This window comes from Terrapene carolina, unplaced genomic scaffold, assembly GCF_002925995.2.
Source record: "Terrapene carolina triunguis isolate 2854851 unplaced genomic scaffold, T_m_triunguis-2.0 Scaffold113, whole genome shotgun sequence".
Classification (NCBI taxonomy): Eukaryota; Metazoa; Chordata; order Testudines; family Emydidae; genus Terrapene; species Terrapene triunguis.
In genome coordinates this window covers 17503944-17519988 of record NW_020664464.1, presented here as the reverse complement: position 1 = coordinate 17519988, position 16045 = coordinate 17503944, and the positions used below count along the sequence as shown (strand labels likewise).

Here is a 16045-nt window from a genome sequence, read left to right as displayed (position 1 = left end):
AGAAAAAGTCAAGTAAGAGAAGTTGTGTTTGGGACCTCTGAACCTTGACACTGTCTTTTTAATCACTGTGTAGATGCCTTGATCATTGCAGACAAAGCCTTCTCTTGTTCCTGCTTGTATCCTGAACAATGGTGAAGAGGCATTTTGGAGTAAGTCATAAATTGTAGATAAACCTAACAATCCCGTGTATTAATTTGACATGCACAGAGGGAATATGGAAAATGAAAAGGAACATTCTGCCTGAACCTGAGCAATGAAATAACTTTTCAGTACTTCAGAGTAACATCAAATTCTATGAGCAGGAGGGCTGAGCCCACATAATAGGAGACAATTCTGCATAAGATCCTATAACTGGTGAAGACAATAGTTGTCTTACCTGCATGGCAGCAAGTCTGAGCTCCATGCTGAAAAGCATTCTATGTGTTGTTCTAGGTCCCTGTAGAACATATCAGTGAATCAGTGTTTGACCTGCACGGGGGCAGTGGGTAAAGGCCTAATAGTGGTGGTTTGGGTTGTTATCCTTAGTGGAGATATTTTAATCTCATTTGGTACATTCCTGAGAGAGAGAGTTGTTCCTCTGAAGTCTTATGAACTTGGGATTGTCAGTGGAACTAACAGGGAGAGCAGCAGGTCACTACTCATGCATCCTCATGTGCACAGCAATGCCCTTGAACATGTTGGGGTGGTTGACAAGTGGCTGAATTCTATCAGACACCGGAAAATGCTTCTTACCCCCCACCGTTTTCTGTAGGCCTGGCTGTAAGCATGTATGCCAGGGGTTAAGAGACATGGTGTGGAAGACCGTTTTGATCAAAGAGGGAAGATGTGTGCTGTGTGCCGAAGATTATCTTGTTACTTGTATTTATCTGTGTGTGTGTGTGTGTGTGTGTGTGTGAGAATGTGCGCGCGCGCAGCTGGAAGGTGTGACGATTGTGGAGCCCAGACCTGCAGAACTCACCTGCCACAAAATGCCAACTGTAAGCCCCAAGGTAACCTCGCACAAATGATGTTCTGAGAGCACCAAACACTCTTCAGAATAAAAAGGAACCATCTGAGCAACTTTTTGAGCCAGAGCAAAAAATGCTTGAAGCTCCCCTCTGTAAGAGGCTGAAGCAAAGGAACTTTTCTGCCACATGTCTGGCTCTCATTTCTGACTGATATGTGGAACTGGATGTATTTGCATAACAGAGACAGGGCTGGCTGCAAAAGACAGACAAGTGAATCAGCTGCAAAGGGCACTGAACTATGTCCAAAAATCTCCCTAAAACCCAGACAAAATAAATACTCAAGAGAAGAAGGAATGTCTTGTGGTTAAGACACCGCACTGGGAATCAGGAAATTTGGGTTCAGTCCCCAGTTCTGTCACTGAATTTCTGTGTGGCCTTGGGCAAGTTACTTAATCTTGTTGTGCCTGTGTTTCCCCTCTTGTCAAAAGGGGCTAATGCTCCCATACCTTACCTGAGGTTTTGTGATGCCAAATCCATCAATGTGTACGTGCTCCAATATTGTAAACAAAAATATAGAATAGGGCCAAGTTACAGCTGTGCCCTGGGTTGCTGTGCTGGAAGGAGGCAGACACAATTGGTCTGAGGCACTGGGGAGCACGATTAGGGATGCGGCAGTCATGACCAAATAGGTGAGCAGGGTTATGATGAGGTTATACCCCTGTGCCTGGACAAGAGAGTGCAAGCTATGCCTTTGTACAGCTAGAATAAGCTCTGCTTTTCGTCATGCTTCACCCCGCACCAAAATAATTATGAAGCCTTACAAAGGTCTAATGTCTTCTGACATCACCTTGTACTTTTCAACCTTCCCAGCCTGGCTCTACCACATGAGGCATGATTTAGCCCATAATGTACACAGCAACCTAACTCTCTCCTGCTCCTGAGTGCACATATATCATCATTTCAGTTACCGCTCATAATTCAGGCTCTGGTTAGTTTTAGTAATCATGGACTTAGACTGGATGCCCTCAGTAATTAATAATGTTACTGTAACCAGATTTCTAGGAGTTTTCCCTGCCCTGCGGGTACTAGAAAGATCTGGTATTGACCGTATATTTTCAGCAAGAGTCTACTTTTACCCACTTTCATGCTTGGGTACAAGGAAGTCAACTGACCCATCCAAGGACACACAAATGAGACAGTAACTCAGTTGGAAGTAACACCCAATATCTCCTGTCACCTCAATCCTGTGCTCTGCACTTACCACATTTTAGTAGTTAGAACATTTCAAAAGTCCCCACGTTCTCATCTTGCCACTGTGACTTCCCTCTGGAAGGACAGGAGGAAAGGAACACTTTTTGTGTAGGGAAACTTCCCCTTCTCCAGCAGCTGGCTTCCAAAAGGATCTTTTGATTAAAATGTAAAAACTGGGTTGCAAGTACAAGCAGCTTTTCTAGTATCAGACTGCTTCCTAGTTCAGAGCTCTCTCATGGCTGCCAGCATGGGTGCACAGGAACAGAGGACACATGGAGCCCCTGCACAAAAGGCAGCCACAAAGTTGTTGACTGTGTGTGTGATGGGGAAGCAACCAGTGCTGCTCAACTTAGAGAGCAGATGACCATGATCCCATCTATCTCTGCACACCAGCAGGGCAGTGCTGGGAGCAGTGCTACATCTCCACAACTGACCAGCTACAAAGACATATTGTTCCCCTCACACATCACTTGCTCAGGCAGGCACTGAAGGTGCTCCCCTGGCTCTCGGAACCAGAATGTAGCTCTAATATTGTTACCAGTATTAGGACACGTCAGATTTGTCAGGCAATAATTCATAGATTCATAGATTCAAGGACTGGAAGGAACCTCAAGAGGTCATCGAGTCCAGTCCCCTGCCCGCATGGCAGGACCAAATACTGTCTAGACCATCCCTGATAGACATTTATCTAACCTACTCTTAAATATCTCCAGAGATGGAGATTCCACAACCTCCCTAGGCAATTTATTCCAGTGTTTAACCACCCTGACAGTTAGGAACTTTTTCCTAATATCCAACCTAAACCTCCCTTGCTGCAGTTTAAGCCCATTGCTTCTTGTTCTATCCTTAGAGGCTAAGGTGAACAAGTTTTCTCCCTCCTCCTTATGACACCCTTTTAGATACCTGAAAACTGCTATCATGTCCCCTCTCAGTCTTCTCTTTTCCAAACTAAACAAACCCAATTCTTTCAGCCTTCCTTCATAGGTCATGTTCTCAAGACCTTTAATCATTCTTGTTGCTCTTCTCTGGACCCTTTCCAATTTCTCCACATCTTTCTTGAAATGCGGTGCCCAAAACTGGACACAATACTCCAGCTGAGGCCTAACCAGTGCAGAGTAGAGCAGAAGAATGACTTCTCGTGTCTTGCTCACAACACACCTGTTAATACATCCCAGAATCATGTTTGCTTTTTTTGCAACAGCATCACACTGTTGACTCATATTTAGCTTGTGGTCCACTATAACCCCTAGATCCCTTTCTGCCATACTCCTTCCTAGACAGTCTCTTCCCATTCTGTATGTGTGAAACTGATTTTTTCTTCCTAAGGGTATGTCTACACTACAGGATTAATCCGAATTTAGATAATTCGAATTTGGGAAACAGGTTGTATAAATTCGATTGTGCGCGGCCACACTAAGCACCTTAATTCGGTTTTAAACCACATTAATTCGGTGGTGTGCGGCCACACTACCCCATTAACTTAAACACAGTAATTCGGTGGTGTGCGTCCACACTAACCCTAATTCGAATTAACAAAATCGATTTAGGCTCTACTCCGTTCGTCGAGGTGGAGTACAGAAATCGATTTAAAGGGCCCTTTAATTCGAATTAACTGGCTCTGTAGTGTGGACGGGTGAAGGGTTAATTCGGATTAAGGCAGCTAAATCCGAATTAAAGTCCTAGTGTAGACCAGGCCTAAGTGGAGCACTTTGCATTTGTCTTTGTTAAACTTCATCCTGTTTAACTCAGACCATTTCTCCAATTTGTCCAGATCATTTTGAATTATGACCCTGTCCTCCAAAGCAGTTGCAATCCCTCCCAGTTTGGTATCATCCGCAAACTTAATAAGCGTACTTTCTATGCCAATAGAATAATAGATAATAATTTTTACTCTTTTATCAATCTACATTTGAGGACTCTAAATAACCTTCAAAGATTCATGACGTTACACGTTACGGTTGTATGTTAGACAAATAATAGTATCTCCATTCTGCAGATGGAGAAACTGAGACACAGCAAGTTTAAATGACTCTTTCCCAGGTCATGTTACAAGCCAGTGGCAGAGCCAGGAATAGAATACAGAAATCCTGAATCCCAGTCTCCTGTTTGAATACAACCCACATAAGGAAATTCCCCATAAATATTTAATTTACTCTGTCAAAGTCTGATCCTGTGAATTCAGTGGAAGTTGAAGATGCTTAGCACCTAGCAGGATCAGGCTCACAGAAAGGAGAAAAATTCAAGTACTGAGCTTTGTGATGCTTAAACGAAAGGCACTAGGTAAGAGCAAAGCAATATCATTTTATTATTAATCATTTTTTCTTTTCTTTAAGCACCAACAATGGCACCTTGTCCCTTGGCCTTAAGAGGCAGGAAACACCACTGAGGTGAATGAGGTACCAAAAAAAAGGTGGGAGAGGGGACAGAACAAATCTCTCCATGTAAATGGCTGGTACTGTGACACAATCATTATAAAAGCTACGTTACAGCAGAACTATGTAACCAGTTACAAAAGGGATTGTTTGACTTGAAGATATTTTCATACTGAAAGTCAACTGTGGAGTGTCTTTTTAATAAGTGAGTGACAAACACATCAGAATAAACCTTTGTTAATTGTCATCAGATTAAAAGTCGGGGGGGGGGGAGAGCAAAGAACACAAATAGCAATGCATGCTGAAATCCACTTAATGTCTGTGCCGTGTAATCTCTGTACAATCAGATACTTTCTAATCTTTATCTGAGGCTATAAATTGGCCCTGACTACACCCTTACACATCAGTTTTGCCCCCACAACTTTCAGGTGTTACATAGCTGCTGATAATTATTGTTCCTGGAGCATAGAGGTAAGAAGCCAGCTTATTTAATAAAATCTTTCTTTCCTATTCCGTTAATGTCATTTAAGTGAGGGATAGCCTAAACTAATACAGGCAATAAGGTAGCTCACATACATATCTTAACAAGAAGGCTGAGAATGGCAGAATGCTGCCCAGAAGTCCGTCTAAAATAATTAAAGTATAACACCATGCTATGGATTATTTTACCTTCTTCAGATAACAGCAGCCCAGGTCTGAGCTGGATATGCAGCTCTTCCTCTACCTTCCAGTGTCACATAAGCTCTTGATTTGTATTGCAAACCACTAGTTCCTGTTGTTCATTCTTCTCCATGTTCAGTCTAGTCAAACAAACCAATCTCTCTCAATTGGGATATGTGCATTGTACAGGATTTTTAGCTCAAACAGCAGTATAAGATAGGAACTCCTTTTTTTTCCTAAGTCATTTTTAGGCTCCTCCTACACTCAGAGAGGCAGTTGTACACTATTAAGAAAGCAAGGTTGGGTTGGGGAGGTAGGTGGGTAAGAATTCATAATAGGTGTGGTTGTATTTGTATTAGGCATGGGTGTTTGGATCGACAGTTATGTGTCACCTCATGAATCGGGCAAGCCTGAAAGTTTGGATCTGAATCATGCCAGTGTTTGTTGAGAACTAGAGTTTGGTTGTGGCTCATCTCACGTTTTTGAGTGTGTATGCCATGGGCCAGATCCTTCACCACACCTGAGGAGTACACAATACAAGTCAGCTCAAGAGGACTGCAAAGGTGCTACAAAACTTGCCTTTGTGCTCTCCAAATCCTGGGGCTGCTGCATACACAATCAGACCCTTTCACCACATTAGAGCTGGGTTGCAAAGTTCTTTTATGGGGCCCAATTCCTTTTGTGAATAAGTGCTTTGCTGGATCAGGGCCTGAGTTCGCACTGTACTTTGCCTCTCCCAGCTTCCGCTGCTTGTTTTTGGTTACTGATTCTGTGCTTGGTAAGAATACATTTCACTGTGGTACAGGTAGTCTGCTAGTGTGACACTTCTGTGCAGGGTTCTGTAGCAGTAGCTTGTTTGTTTTGCTTGTCCTAGTGATCCGGTAATTTAGGTGCTAGTGACTTGATCAATATTCAGTGTGGGGTATATTAGTTAGTTTGTTCCACTGGCCAGGAGGGAAGTACTGTTAAGTCTTTAGGAGTGATTTTATTAAAAATGGATCATATTTTCTTTTGGATTTAGCTTTTAATCCTCTGGTGCACTGCAGGGGAAGGGAATGTTTGCTGCTTTGTCAGAGGTGACACCAGGCGTTTAGGAGTCATTTCTCAGTGATGATTAAGAGGAGAAAATAGACCCAGTTCTGCTCTGCAGAAGATTGACACAGCTATGCAGAGGCAGAGTGAAGAGTAAAGGAATGTTTTGAGACTCTTCAGGGCTCAGCTCAAATCTGTGGGAGGAATAAGATGAGCTCCTTAGCACCACAGAGGAAAAGGGGAGGAGGATGGGTCAATGTAGCAGTGTCTTCCTCTTCCTTCCTCCCCATGCAATAGTAAACTCAGAGGCTTCAGCCAAATTATACGTTATTGCCAATGTGAATTCTGGATTGAAAAAATATGCTGGAATGCTACAGAGGCCCATACCAGCCCATTTCAGCCTTCGCTGTAGAAGGTGTGTTGCCAGGTTCAATACACAGCATCCACAGGTATAAGTGTTACTGTCTAAACTAAAAACTGCTGAACTAAAAACAAATGTCAAACCCATTTGCAGATGCTCTTCAGCTCTTCAACTGTGTATGAGCAGTTTTGGTACAATTATTATTGATGTTAGGGAGCCAGTGCTAAAATGACAATTATCTCCCTCTCCTAAAAGCCCTTAATAATACTATTGCACTTCTATAGTGTCTCCCGTCAAAAGGTCTCAATGTGTTTTATAAACCTAAGAATTAAGACACACAAATTCAGTGGAAACTGTTCGTGCTCAGTGCAATTGATGTTCAGGCCCAATGTATCCCAAGTTGAGAATCCAAAATTTGAGGTACACAAAAACAGTGGCCACTTTTTAAAATGTTGGCCAAAATTATTTGCCCAGTGTCAACTGGAGGCACATCTAGAGTCAATGTTAATGGGCAAAAATGGTGTATATGAGGGTGAGGGAATACAAAATAAATAGTGAAGGGCAAGAAGTAGGTAAAAGAAGATGAGAATTCAAATGGGTGTGCGGGAGGCTACTTTAGTTTACACCTGCACTCTCCTGTTCCTTTCTTTTTCTGTTACCCCTTTTCTTCTGGCTCCTCAGTGCATGTTACACCAGTCTAGACTCCCTCCTACCCACTTACCAACTTACACCACCACTACACATTACATCTGAATTTGATCTAGCAAATCTGTAGGAGATCTGGGAATAGAATCCATATTTCACAACCTTATCCTTACCCTTAGATTCAGGAATAGGAGATCTACACTACAAAATTAGGTCAAATTTATTTGTTGACATTTAGCCTCGGATTTTACAAAGTCGATGCTGCATGTCCCCACTATGCACATTCTTTTGGTGGAGCGCATCCTCACTACCATGGCTAGCATCAACTCACGGAGCAAGGCACTGTGGGCAGCTATCCCACAGTTCCTGCTGCCGATTGGAATTCTGTGTTTGTCTCCTGATGCCTGATGGGACAAAACATTTTTGCCGGTTGTTTTGGGTACATGTTGTCAGCCTCTCATGATGCATTTGCCTCCTCTGTCCCTGAAAAAAATGGCCAACAATCATTTTCGCGTCTAAGCCTGGGTTACCCGTGCAGATGCCACAGCATGGCAAGCATGGACCCCGCTCAGTTGTACACTGTTGTTGTGAGCATCGCAAATACTCCATGCATCGTCCTGTGGTACTGCAGAGCCTAGCCAGGAGCTGCCACGCGGAACAATGTGATGCCATGCAAATAGCAGTGCTGGAAGCCATGGAATGGAGCAATTCGCAGATACTGGTGGCAGCAGCTGAGCTTGTTATATGGTGGGATGCTGCTTCTGGGCTGGGGAAACAAGCACAGACTGGTGGGACTGCGTCGTTATGCAGGTATGGGATGAGGAGCAGTGGCTGCATAACTTTCGAATGCATAAGGTCACTTTCATGGAACTTTGCGAATTGCTTTTCCCAGCCCTGAAATGCAGCAATACTAAAATGAGACCTGCTCTGACAGTTGAGAAGTGAGTGGCAATAGCCCTATGGAAGCTTGCAACGCCAGACCGCTACCAGTCAGTCGGGAATTAGTTTGGAGTGGGTAAAGCTACCGTGGGGGCTGCAGTGATCCAAGTAGCCAGGGCAATCAATTCATTTCTGCTAAGAAGGGTAGTGACTCTGGGAAACGTGCAGGACATAGTGGATGGTTTTGCCGTGGTGTGGTGATAGATGGAATGCATATCCCTATCTTGGCATCAGATCACCTTGCCAACCAGTACATGAACCGAAAGGGGAACTTCTCAGTGGTGTTGCAAGCGCTAGTGGATCACAAGGGCCGTTTCACCGACATCAATGTGGAATGGTCAGGAAAGGTACATAACACGTGCATCTTTAGGAACTCCGGTCTCTTCAGAAAGCTGCAAGAAGGAACTTTCTTCCCAGACTGGAAAATTACTGTTGGTGACGTTGAAATGCCAATAGTTATCCTTGGAGACCCAGCCTACCTCTTGCTCCCATGGCTCATGAAGCCGTACACAGGCAGCCTGGACAGCAGTAAGAAGCAGTTCAACCAAAGGCTGAGCAAATGCAGAATGGTGGTGGAATGTGCCTTTGTATGTTTAAAAGGGCGCTGGCGCAGTTTACTCACTAGGTTAGACCTCAGCAAAAGCAATATTCTCATTGTTGTTGCTGCTTGCTGTGTGCTCCATAATGTCTGTGAAAGTAAGGGGAAAAAGTTTCTGGTGGGATTGGAGGTTGAGGCAGATCGCCTGGCTGCCAGTTATGAGCAGTCAGCCACCAGGGCAATAAGAAGAGCATATTGAGGCGCACTGCATCTCCAAGAGGCTTTGAAAACCAGTTTCATGAATGACGCAACACTGATGTGATAGTTCTGTGTGTTGTTCCTTACCAAGCTGCCCCCCTTTTTGCATGTACTGCCCTGTAAACTAAACCCCCACCAACCACAGTGTGCACAGTGAATAAAGAGCCTGTTGTCCTCAATCCCTGCATTTTTATTATGCTAACACTGAACAGAGACCACAATGAATAGCAAAGATAACACAGGGGGAAGGGCAAGGATACGTAGCTTATTACAATTGCATTGTCTTGCAATCAAAGCTGTGGGAATGAGAGCCTTCTGCTCCATGAAGAATCCCCTGGAGTTGAGTTCAAGGGATAACGGAGCTCCTCCTCTCTCCCCCCCCCCCCTGCCCCCCGCATTCTAGGACATCTGGGAGAGGAGGATATGGAACTTGGTGAGGAGGACAGCGGATTCATCATTGGGTGCAGCAGGACTCAAAGGTCTAGCTGCCTTTACTGCACCTCAACCAGATGCCTCAACATGTCTGTTTGCTGCCCCATAAGCCACAACATCTCCTCTTGCATGTTACGCTCTTGTTACCTGCATGCTTTCCAGCCCTCTTGGTCGGCGCGCATGTTCTCCGACAGTGTAAGCCTCCATGCATTCAGCTGAGCCCTGTCAGTCTCGGAGGAACGCATCAAATCACAAACATGTCTTCCCTTGTCTGCTTTTTTTGCCTTCTAATCTAGGACAGCCTTTGTGCTAGTGTGGAGGAAGCACCCACAGACAAGGTTGCAGCTGCAAGGAAACAAAAACCCCAAGGGTAGCCTTACAGAACATACATTGTTGAAAACAGAAGGTTAACTCTTGCAATGAATGAAACACTTCACAGCAGTAAATACATTCCCTGAGGTACACAGCCACATTTTGTCTTTTAAAAGAAGCATCTACCAGTAAGGTACAACACATGGCAGAGCGCTGGGCGGCAGATTTCAGTTTGTAGGCAGGCATGGTAAGCATACACGAAAGGGTAGGTGGTGTCAGGGCACACCCGGGGACATTTTTTGGTGTGGAAACTCTTGGCACATAAACAGGCTTTTCCGGGGAGCACCCTTTGTGTAGCTGGACTGGCCGCCACTGTATCCCAATTGTTTACCTCAGATTAAACATTAACCACAATTGCATTCTTAACCTAGGGTTGGCCGTGAATGTAGATGCTCAAGCCATGGGTTCTCAAGCCATGGGTCTGCTGACTTGAGTCCCACTAAGCTTGCGATTACATTGCAGCGTAGACATACCCTTTAAGAGAGAGCCTCCTCAGAGGTGATTTGGTTCTGATTAATGTACATGCAGGAGACAGAAGGCTTTGAAGTTGAGATATAGAAAGAGTTATTCATTCTGTTGGTTTACTGTTCATGATGAACAGTTCATTGTCTCAATACCACTTCTACTCTTGGGGGAATTGTGCATCACTGCACGTGCACAGAATTCATGACCCTGTGGATTTCTTTGCTTCCCCGCAGAAAAAATGATTTCTGACGGGGAAGCAAAGGGAAGCTACAAGAGCGGTCATGCGCCCCTCCCCGGCACTGCAGGCAGGTCGGTTTGGACACCCAGAGCAGCCGGTAGAGACATAAATGAGCACGGCGCGGGGGGGAGGGTGAAGAGGGAGGGCTGGGCTGTCCTGTGAGAGAGAGAGAAAGACACTCTGTCCCTCTCGCTCACTATTGAAGCATGTTCGGTGTGGAAGGGCAGGGCTTTTGGGGTGTTTCTGAGGAGGTAGGCATGGGACAGGCTCTATCCCCTCAGGCAGAGCAGAATGTAGTAGCCTGCCTGCTTAGTGAATTGTTCCATTGTTCTTAGTGAATTCCCCCTGGAGTATAAAACAGGTGTAAAAATTTTAAGGCTCCTTTACATTGCCAAAGTGGTGTAAAGGACCCTTATTGTAAAGGACAGTGTCGCCTTATAAATGCTTACGGTGCTTTAGTGATTAGAACTGGTCTAAATTTCTGGACTGAAAACATTTCCTATCAAAATGTGCTTCATGAACTGTTTGCTACTGACCTTTCTGGACATGGTCGGTAGCCAGTATAAATTTGTGAGTTTGAGTCCCCAGCCCTCACTTGCTCTTCAGTTGTGTATGATGTAACACTGAGTGTATGGCTGCATATATTTGTAGACTAATAACTAGAAGTAAAGGGTCAATACTAGTTACATTACTATTAGAAGGGGTTTGTAGATTTCCTCCAATGCTCCCCAGCCCCATTCTCCATCCATTGTATTGTACTTTAAATAAATTACCAAAATAATTGAGACCAGCGTGATTATATTGTGTAATTTTCCTCTGAGAGACTTGCTGTGCTCTGTATTAGTGTCACAGCTCTGCTATTTGTTTATTCAGCTAAAGTTAACAGAAAGTTATGAAAATGTATGGAAATACATGAAACATATTTGCTCTTTGGACAGGCAGCTTTGTGCAGTACTACCACCTGAATTCTCTTTTCCCCTCTTCTGGTCCATTCCATAGCCCAAAATAAACATGCCCCCCCTTTCACTTTTTCATGAGAAAATGTTGGGGATAAAAGAAAAATCTCTAGACTGTTTAAACTTGTGTGAATTCCATTTTGAATTCCTTTGGCATGCAAGAGTTTTGTACTCTACTAAGAGGCTTTTCTTGGATTATGGCCTGTTTCAGTTTACAAGTGAAAGATGGAGGGAATGCCCTCCACCTGGCTGCAAGAGAAATGACCTCTGATCAGATCCAGCCTCAGTCAGCTCAGCTTCTGACTATATCAGGAGTTAGTTTCTGCTCTGCCTGTATGAATAAGCTCAAGGTCCCTAGTGCTTTAACCATGTCACTGCTGCCTAAAGCGCCTTTTGTGTGGTGATGGGGAGCTGTGAGGCTAATGTAGGGGGAAGGAAAGCTGATAAAATACACTTCCTGTCTTCTGCAACTCCCTTTGCTATACCTCCATGCCCATCCTCCAATTTGTTGGAGCACCACAGTGTTGTTTATCATTACTTTTATTACTTTTACAGTGCCCAGACCAGAAGTGTTCTGATAGCTTTACAGAACACCTAGTAAAAAACAAACCCTGCTCCCAAGACCTTACCACGACAAGTCGCAGCAAGTGATAGGAAGAAACATTAGGGAGAGGTGGGGAAGGGTATGAGGAATGGCAAAGTCATAACAAGATCACACAGTTAGCCAATTTAAGGATGTGATTGTCACAACGACTGAATTAAAAGTGCTTTTTTTTAGCGTGTGATGTGATTCACTGACAAAACACATTGACTGTAACTCAGTGGGAGATAGGTGCCTAAATACCTTTGAAGGATCTGGACCTGGGAATTTTGTAGTTAATTTTAATAGGAGCAGGCCTCAAGTCCCTAAGGATCAGATACTGAAATCTTATTCTTTCTCCAATTAAAATAATGCTTAAAATCAAATCACATGCTCCAGTGAACAAGGCTTTCCTGACAGATTGCCCTGTGAGAAAATGGAGTGGCAGTAAAAGGATTATATCCTAAGATAAGCACGTATTTACTTGACATAAACAAAGTTGAACTGAAAAACTGCTGAATCATTCGGTCCAAAATTAGGTCAAATCCTTTTGTTAAGAAACCAAGCTTCCTTCCTGAGAAACATAGCTTAAAGGCTCTGTTCCATGGTATTTTTGACTGACGTTCAGGTCATATTGGAACATATGCATGGTGCAACATCCATCCAACTTGACACAGGTTACAAAGTGCTATGCTAAGTGTTGTGTCAACTTTTCCGAGCACATAAGAGTGTTGTCAGTTGGTGAAGTCTCACAAAACTCTCTTCAATAACGCAGAGAATTTGGTTGTGAAGTTTGAATTGACAGAATAATAAAACGTATGCAGTATTGTTGTTTTGGTCCAAAGATGATAGAGAGACAAAGTGAATGAGGTAATAGCTTCCATTGGACCGACAGAAGATGGTCCAAAATAAGATATTATCTCACCCACCTTGTCTGTTAGAATAATAAAACAGAACTTTGGCCTACAAAGCATGCTGTCAACACTGATAGGTCTCAGATTTGCTTCTAACCTGGAAAATAAATATTTTTGGTTTCCAAATATCCCCAATAATAAAAAAGCCCAAACAAACCCCTTATGACTTTTTTTTAAAAGGGCTGAAACAATATTAAAATTCTAATCCTCAAACTGAGGGTCCCCCGAATATAATAAACCTGGGACAGTGGGTTGCTTGCATTTCTACTCTCCCTGCTGCCTCAATTCCAGTGAGCAGCAGGAGATTCAAATTTTTCAGCTATTTCAGTCCCTTGCCCATTCACAAAATGAATGGGACTAGTTTTACTTGATTAGGGGCCACAGAATTTGCCATGAAGCCAGCAAGCAGGGTAGGAGGAAGAGGTGAGATTCCTCTTTTCTTTTCTCCTCTTTTAAAAAGATTTCATACCATCTACCACGTGAAGAATGTAGGACCTGTCTCTACAGTCCTTACTCACCAGAGTAGTTCCCTGAATAATCATTAAATTCAAGTGATTCTGCTCTTGGGGAAGAATGGGCTTCTATTGGATTACTCAGGTAAGTAAGGGATGAGGACCCACGCTCTTATTTTGTAAATTAGTCTCTGGAATGGTGGGCACAATGCCTTGGCATTGCTGGCATTATAGGTCAGGTAAAAATAAAGGACATGGGACCCAATCCTAAAGTCCTTACTTAGGTAAAACACCAAATGACTTCAAAAACTGAGTAAGGACTTCAATGAAGTTACATGGATTTACACCAGTTGAAGATCTGGCCCCATATATTTAAAAAAACACTTTTCCTGACTTATGTTGCTAACAACACCTTATTATAATGTAGATATTTACACAGATGATTAAGCAAAGATTTTCATTTTGATTTAATTTCACACTTTTGTTGTTGCAGTTAATTCATTGTTACAGAGTATGAGTTGCAAGCTTTGTGTGGGAATGATCATATATGCTTACTTTAAGGAAAATCCTGTTACCGTTGATTTTTTTTTTTTTTAACAATGGACATTTTCCCAGTAATTTTCCTTTCAATCAAACTCATTTTTATGGAAACTAAATTTTGTCCCGATAGTCAGGAGCGCCGCCAGCTTTTTTGCCGCCCTAGGCGGCGGAAGGTCCCACCCCTGAAATGCCACCTCCAACAGAGGCGGCGGAAGGTCCCGCCCCTGAAATACTGCCAACGAGCGGGGTGATCGAAGATCCGGCCGCCGCAGTCACCGCCCCCCAAATGTTAGCGACCTAGGCGACCGCCTAGGTCGCCTAATGGGTTGCGCCGGCCCTGCCAATAGTGTTCCCTTTGTGGGGGTGGGGGAGGTGGGGTTGGAGAGAGAGAAAGAAAACAAATAAGGTACAAATGGAAAAAATAAAGAAAGAAATGCACTAACTCCAGCACTATGCCAGGAGGCCTTAAAAAAAAAAAAAAAAAAAAGTTGTGTAGTGACATAGACTGCAGTGAAATTTATAAACATACTCTGACTTCGACATGTGAATTGCATCAGGTAAAAAGAGACACTGAACTAGAATATGGAAACTTACAAAAAAACACCTTAAGTTTGTTGGGAATGTAGTCACTGCATTTCAACCTGTCCCTTCTCTTTCAGGCCTGTTTGTTTAGCCAAGAGGTGTTACAACTGCTGATTCTATGACTCAGATGGAAAAACATACAAGCAGGGAGGAAAGAAGATGGAGGTGCTTGGAATTTCTCCCTCAGGGTCTTATTCAGGTCTGTCAAACTTTGGACCAATTGATTATATTTTTATTTACTAATCCAGGTATAGGGTGTCTTGCACAGATCAAATGCATCTTAGACTAAATTGAAGTAGCAAACCTCTAAAAGAAATAAAATCAGTTAAAGAACAGAGCCAAGGAAGCTGACAAGATGGAATAGCAGTGACCATCAAGGCAAACCATTTGTCAAAAGGTATTTGATACTAATACAGGAGACACCAGAAACATGAGAGAGGGCCCCAAATGGTAAGGGAGTGGCTAATTGGAAGAGAAGAGTCTTTCAACGTATGCTAAAAAGACAGCTAGTGAAGGTGCCTGGTGGGCCAGTTCTGGAAGGGGGTTCTGTAGCAGAGGCCAGGGCTCTACCCTATGAGAGACTTGCCCGGGTGTGGTCCTGACTCACTACAACCAATCCTCAGTGTCAGCCAGGGACCCAGTCACAGAGCAAGAGGCACGTAGGGGCTGAATTTCAGAGGTGCTGATTATCTGCACCTGCCCTTGACTTCACCATCTTCAACTTCCAGCTGAAGTTAGGAATGGCCAGCACGTCTGAAAATTGGCCTCTCTCGACCTAATTTATGACGGGCTCGATAGATTACTAGTCAGACTCCTGTGCTGTATTCTTTGGCCGACAGGCAGCCAGGGCAGGAACATACTGAACGGAACTGAGCTGGGGGCGTGAACCAAGCCGCCCTTTGCTTTCCTAGCGCTCCTGGCGGCAGGGAGCCCCCACAGGCAGGGCCCGCCGGGCTCAGCAGCGCGCGGTCTGCCCCTGACCCCCCGAGGGCCGCGGGGCATCTTCACGCCCACTAGCTTCCAGGGGAGGGGGGAATGGCTGCCGGTGTCTCCCCATGTGACTCATCGGAAGCCGGCACCTCCCCCGCGAAATCCAGGTGGGGCGGCCCTAGCCGAGCTGGTTTGACCCTTCTCCGGCCCCGTAGCGTCCTTGCAGAGCAGCCGCCGCGCAGGCCGCCGGGCGGTGCCGGTTCCGTCTCTCTATGGAGCGGGGCGCGGCGGTGGCCGTGAGGCGGCTCCGCGCTGCTGGCGGAGAGCGGGAGTCCCGGGCTCCGCAGCCCCCGCCGTTGCCGGGGCGCGGGGAGGCGGACCCAGGTGGGAAGAAGCGGGACTGCCCCGCCGGCGGCTCCCGGTGGCGGCTGCTGCCTGAGGCCCGGGGGGCGCTGCTGGTGCTGCTCTACCTGCTGGCGCTGCGGGCCCTGGTGCAGCTCTCCCTGCGGCAGCTGCTGCGCCGGCCGGGGCCGCGGGACTTCAGCGCCCCCCGGGCCAGGTACGGGCAGCGCCCGCGACCC

General features: G+C 44.9%; 1 protein-coding gene across 4 annotated transcripts in view; it reads left to right on the top strand.

Moving 5' to 3' along the window:
* Positions 1–15569: 15569 nt before the first annotated feature.
* ERMP1 (endoplasmic reticulum metallopeptidase 1) overlaps positions 15570–16045 on the top strand; it is a 48640-nt gene continuing 48164 nt past the window's right edge. For 3 of the 4 annotated variants that reach the window (XR_002909116.3, XR_002909115.3, XM_024218147.2), the window contains exon 1: positions 15693–16023. Coding sequence is in view for 2 of the 4 variants with exons in the window: in XM_024218147.2 (XP_024073915.1) it covers positions 15737–16023 (287 nt within the window). In the remaining 2 variants the exon portion in view is untranslated. Of the gene's footprint in view, positions 15632–15692; positions 16024–16045 lie in introns of those variants that run through there. The other variant, XM_024218148.2, reaches the window with a different exon arrangement.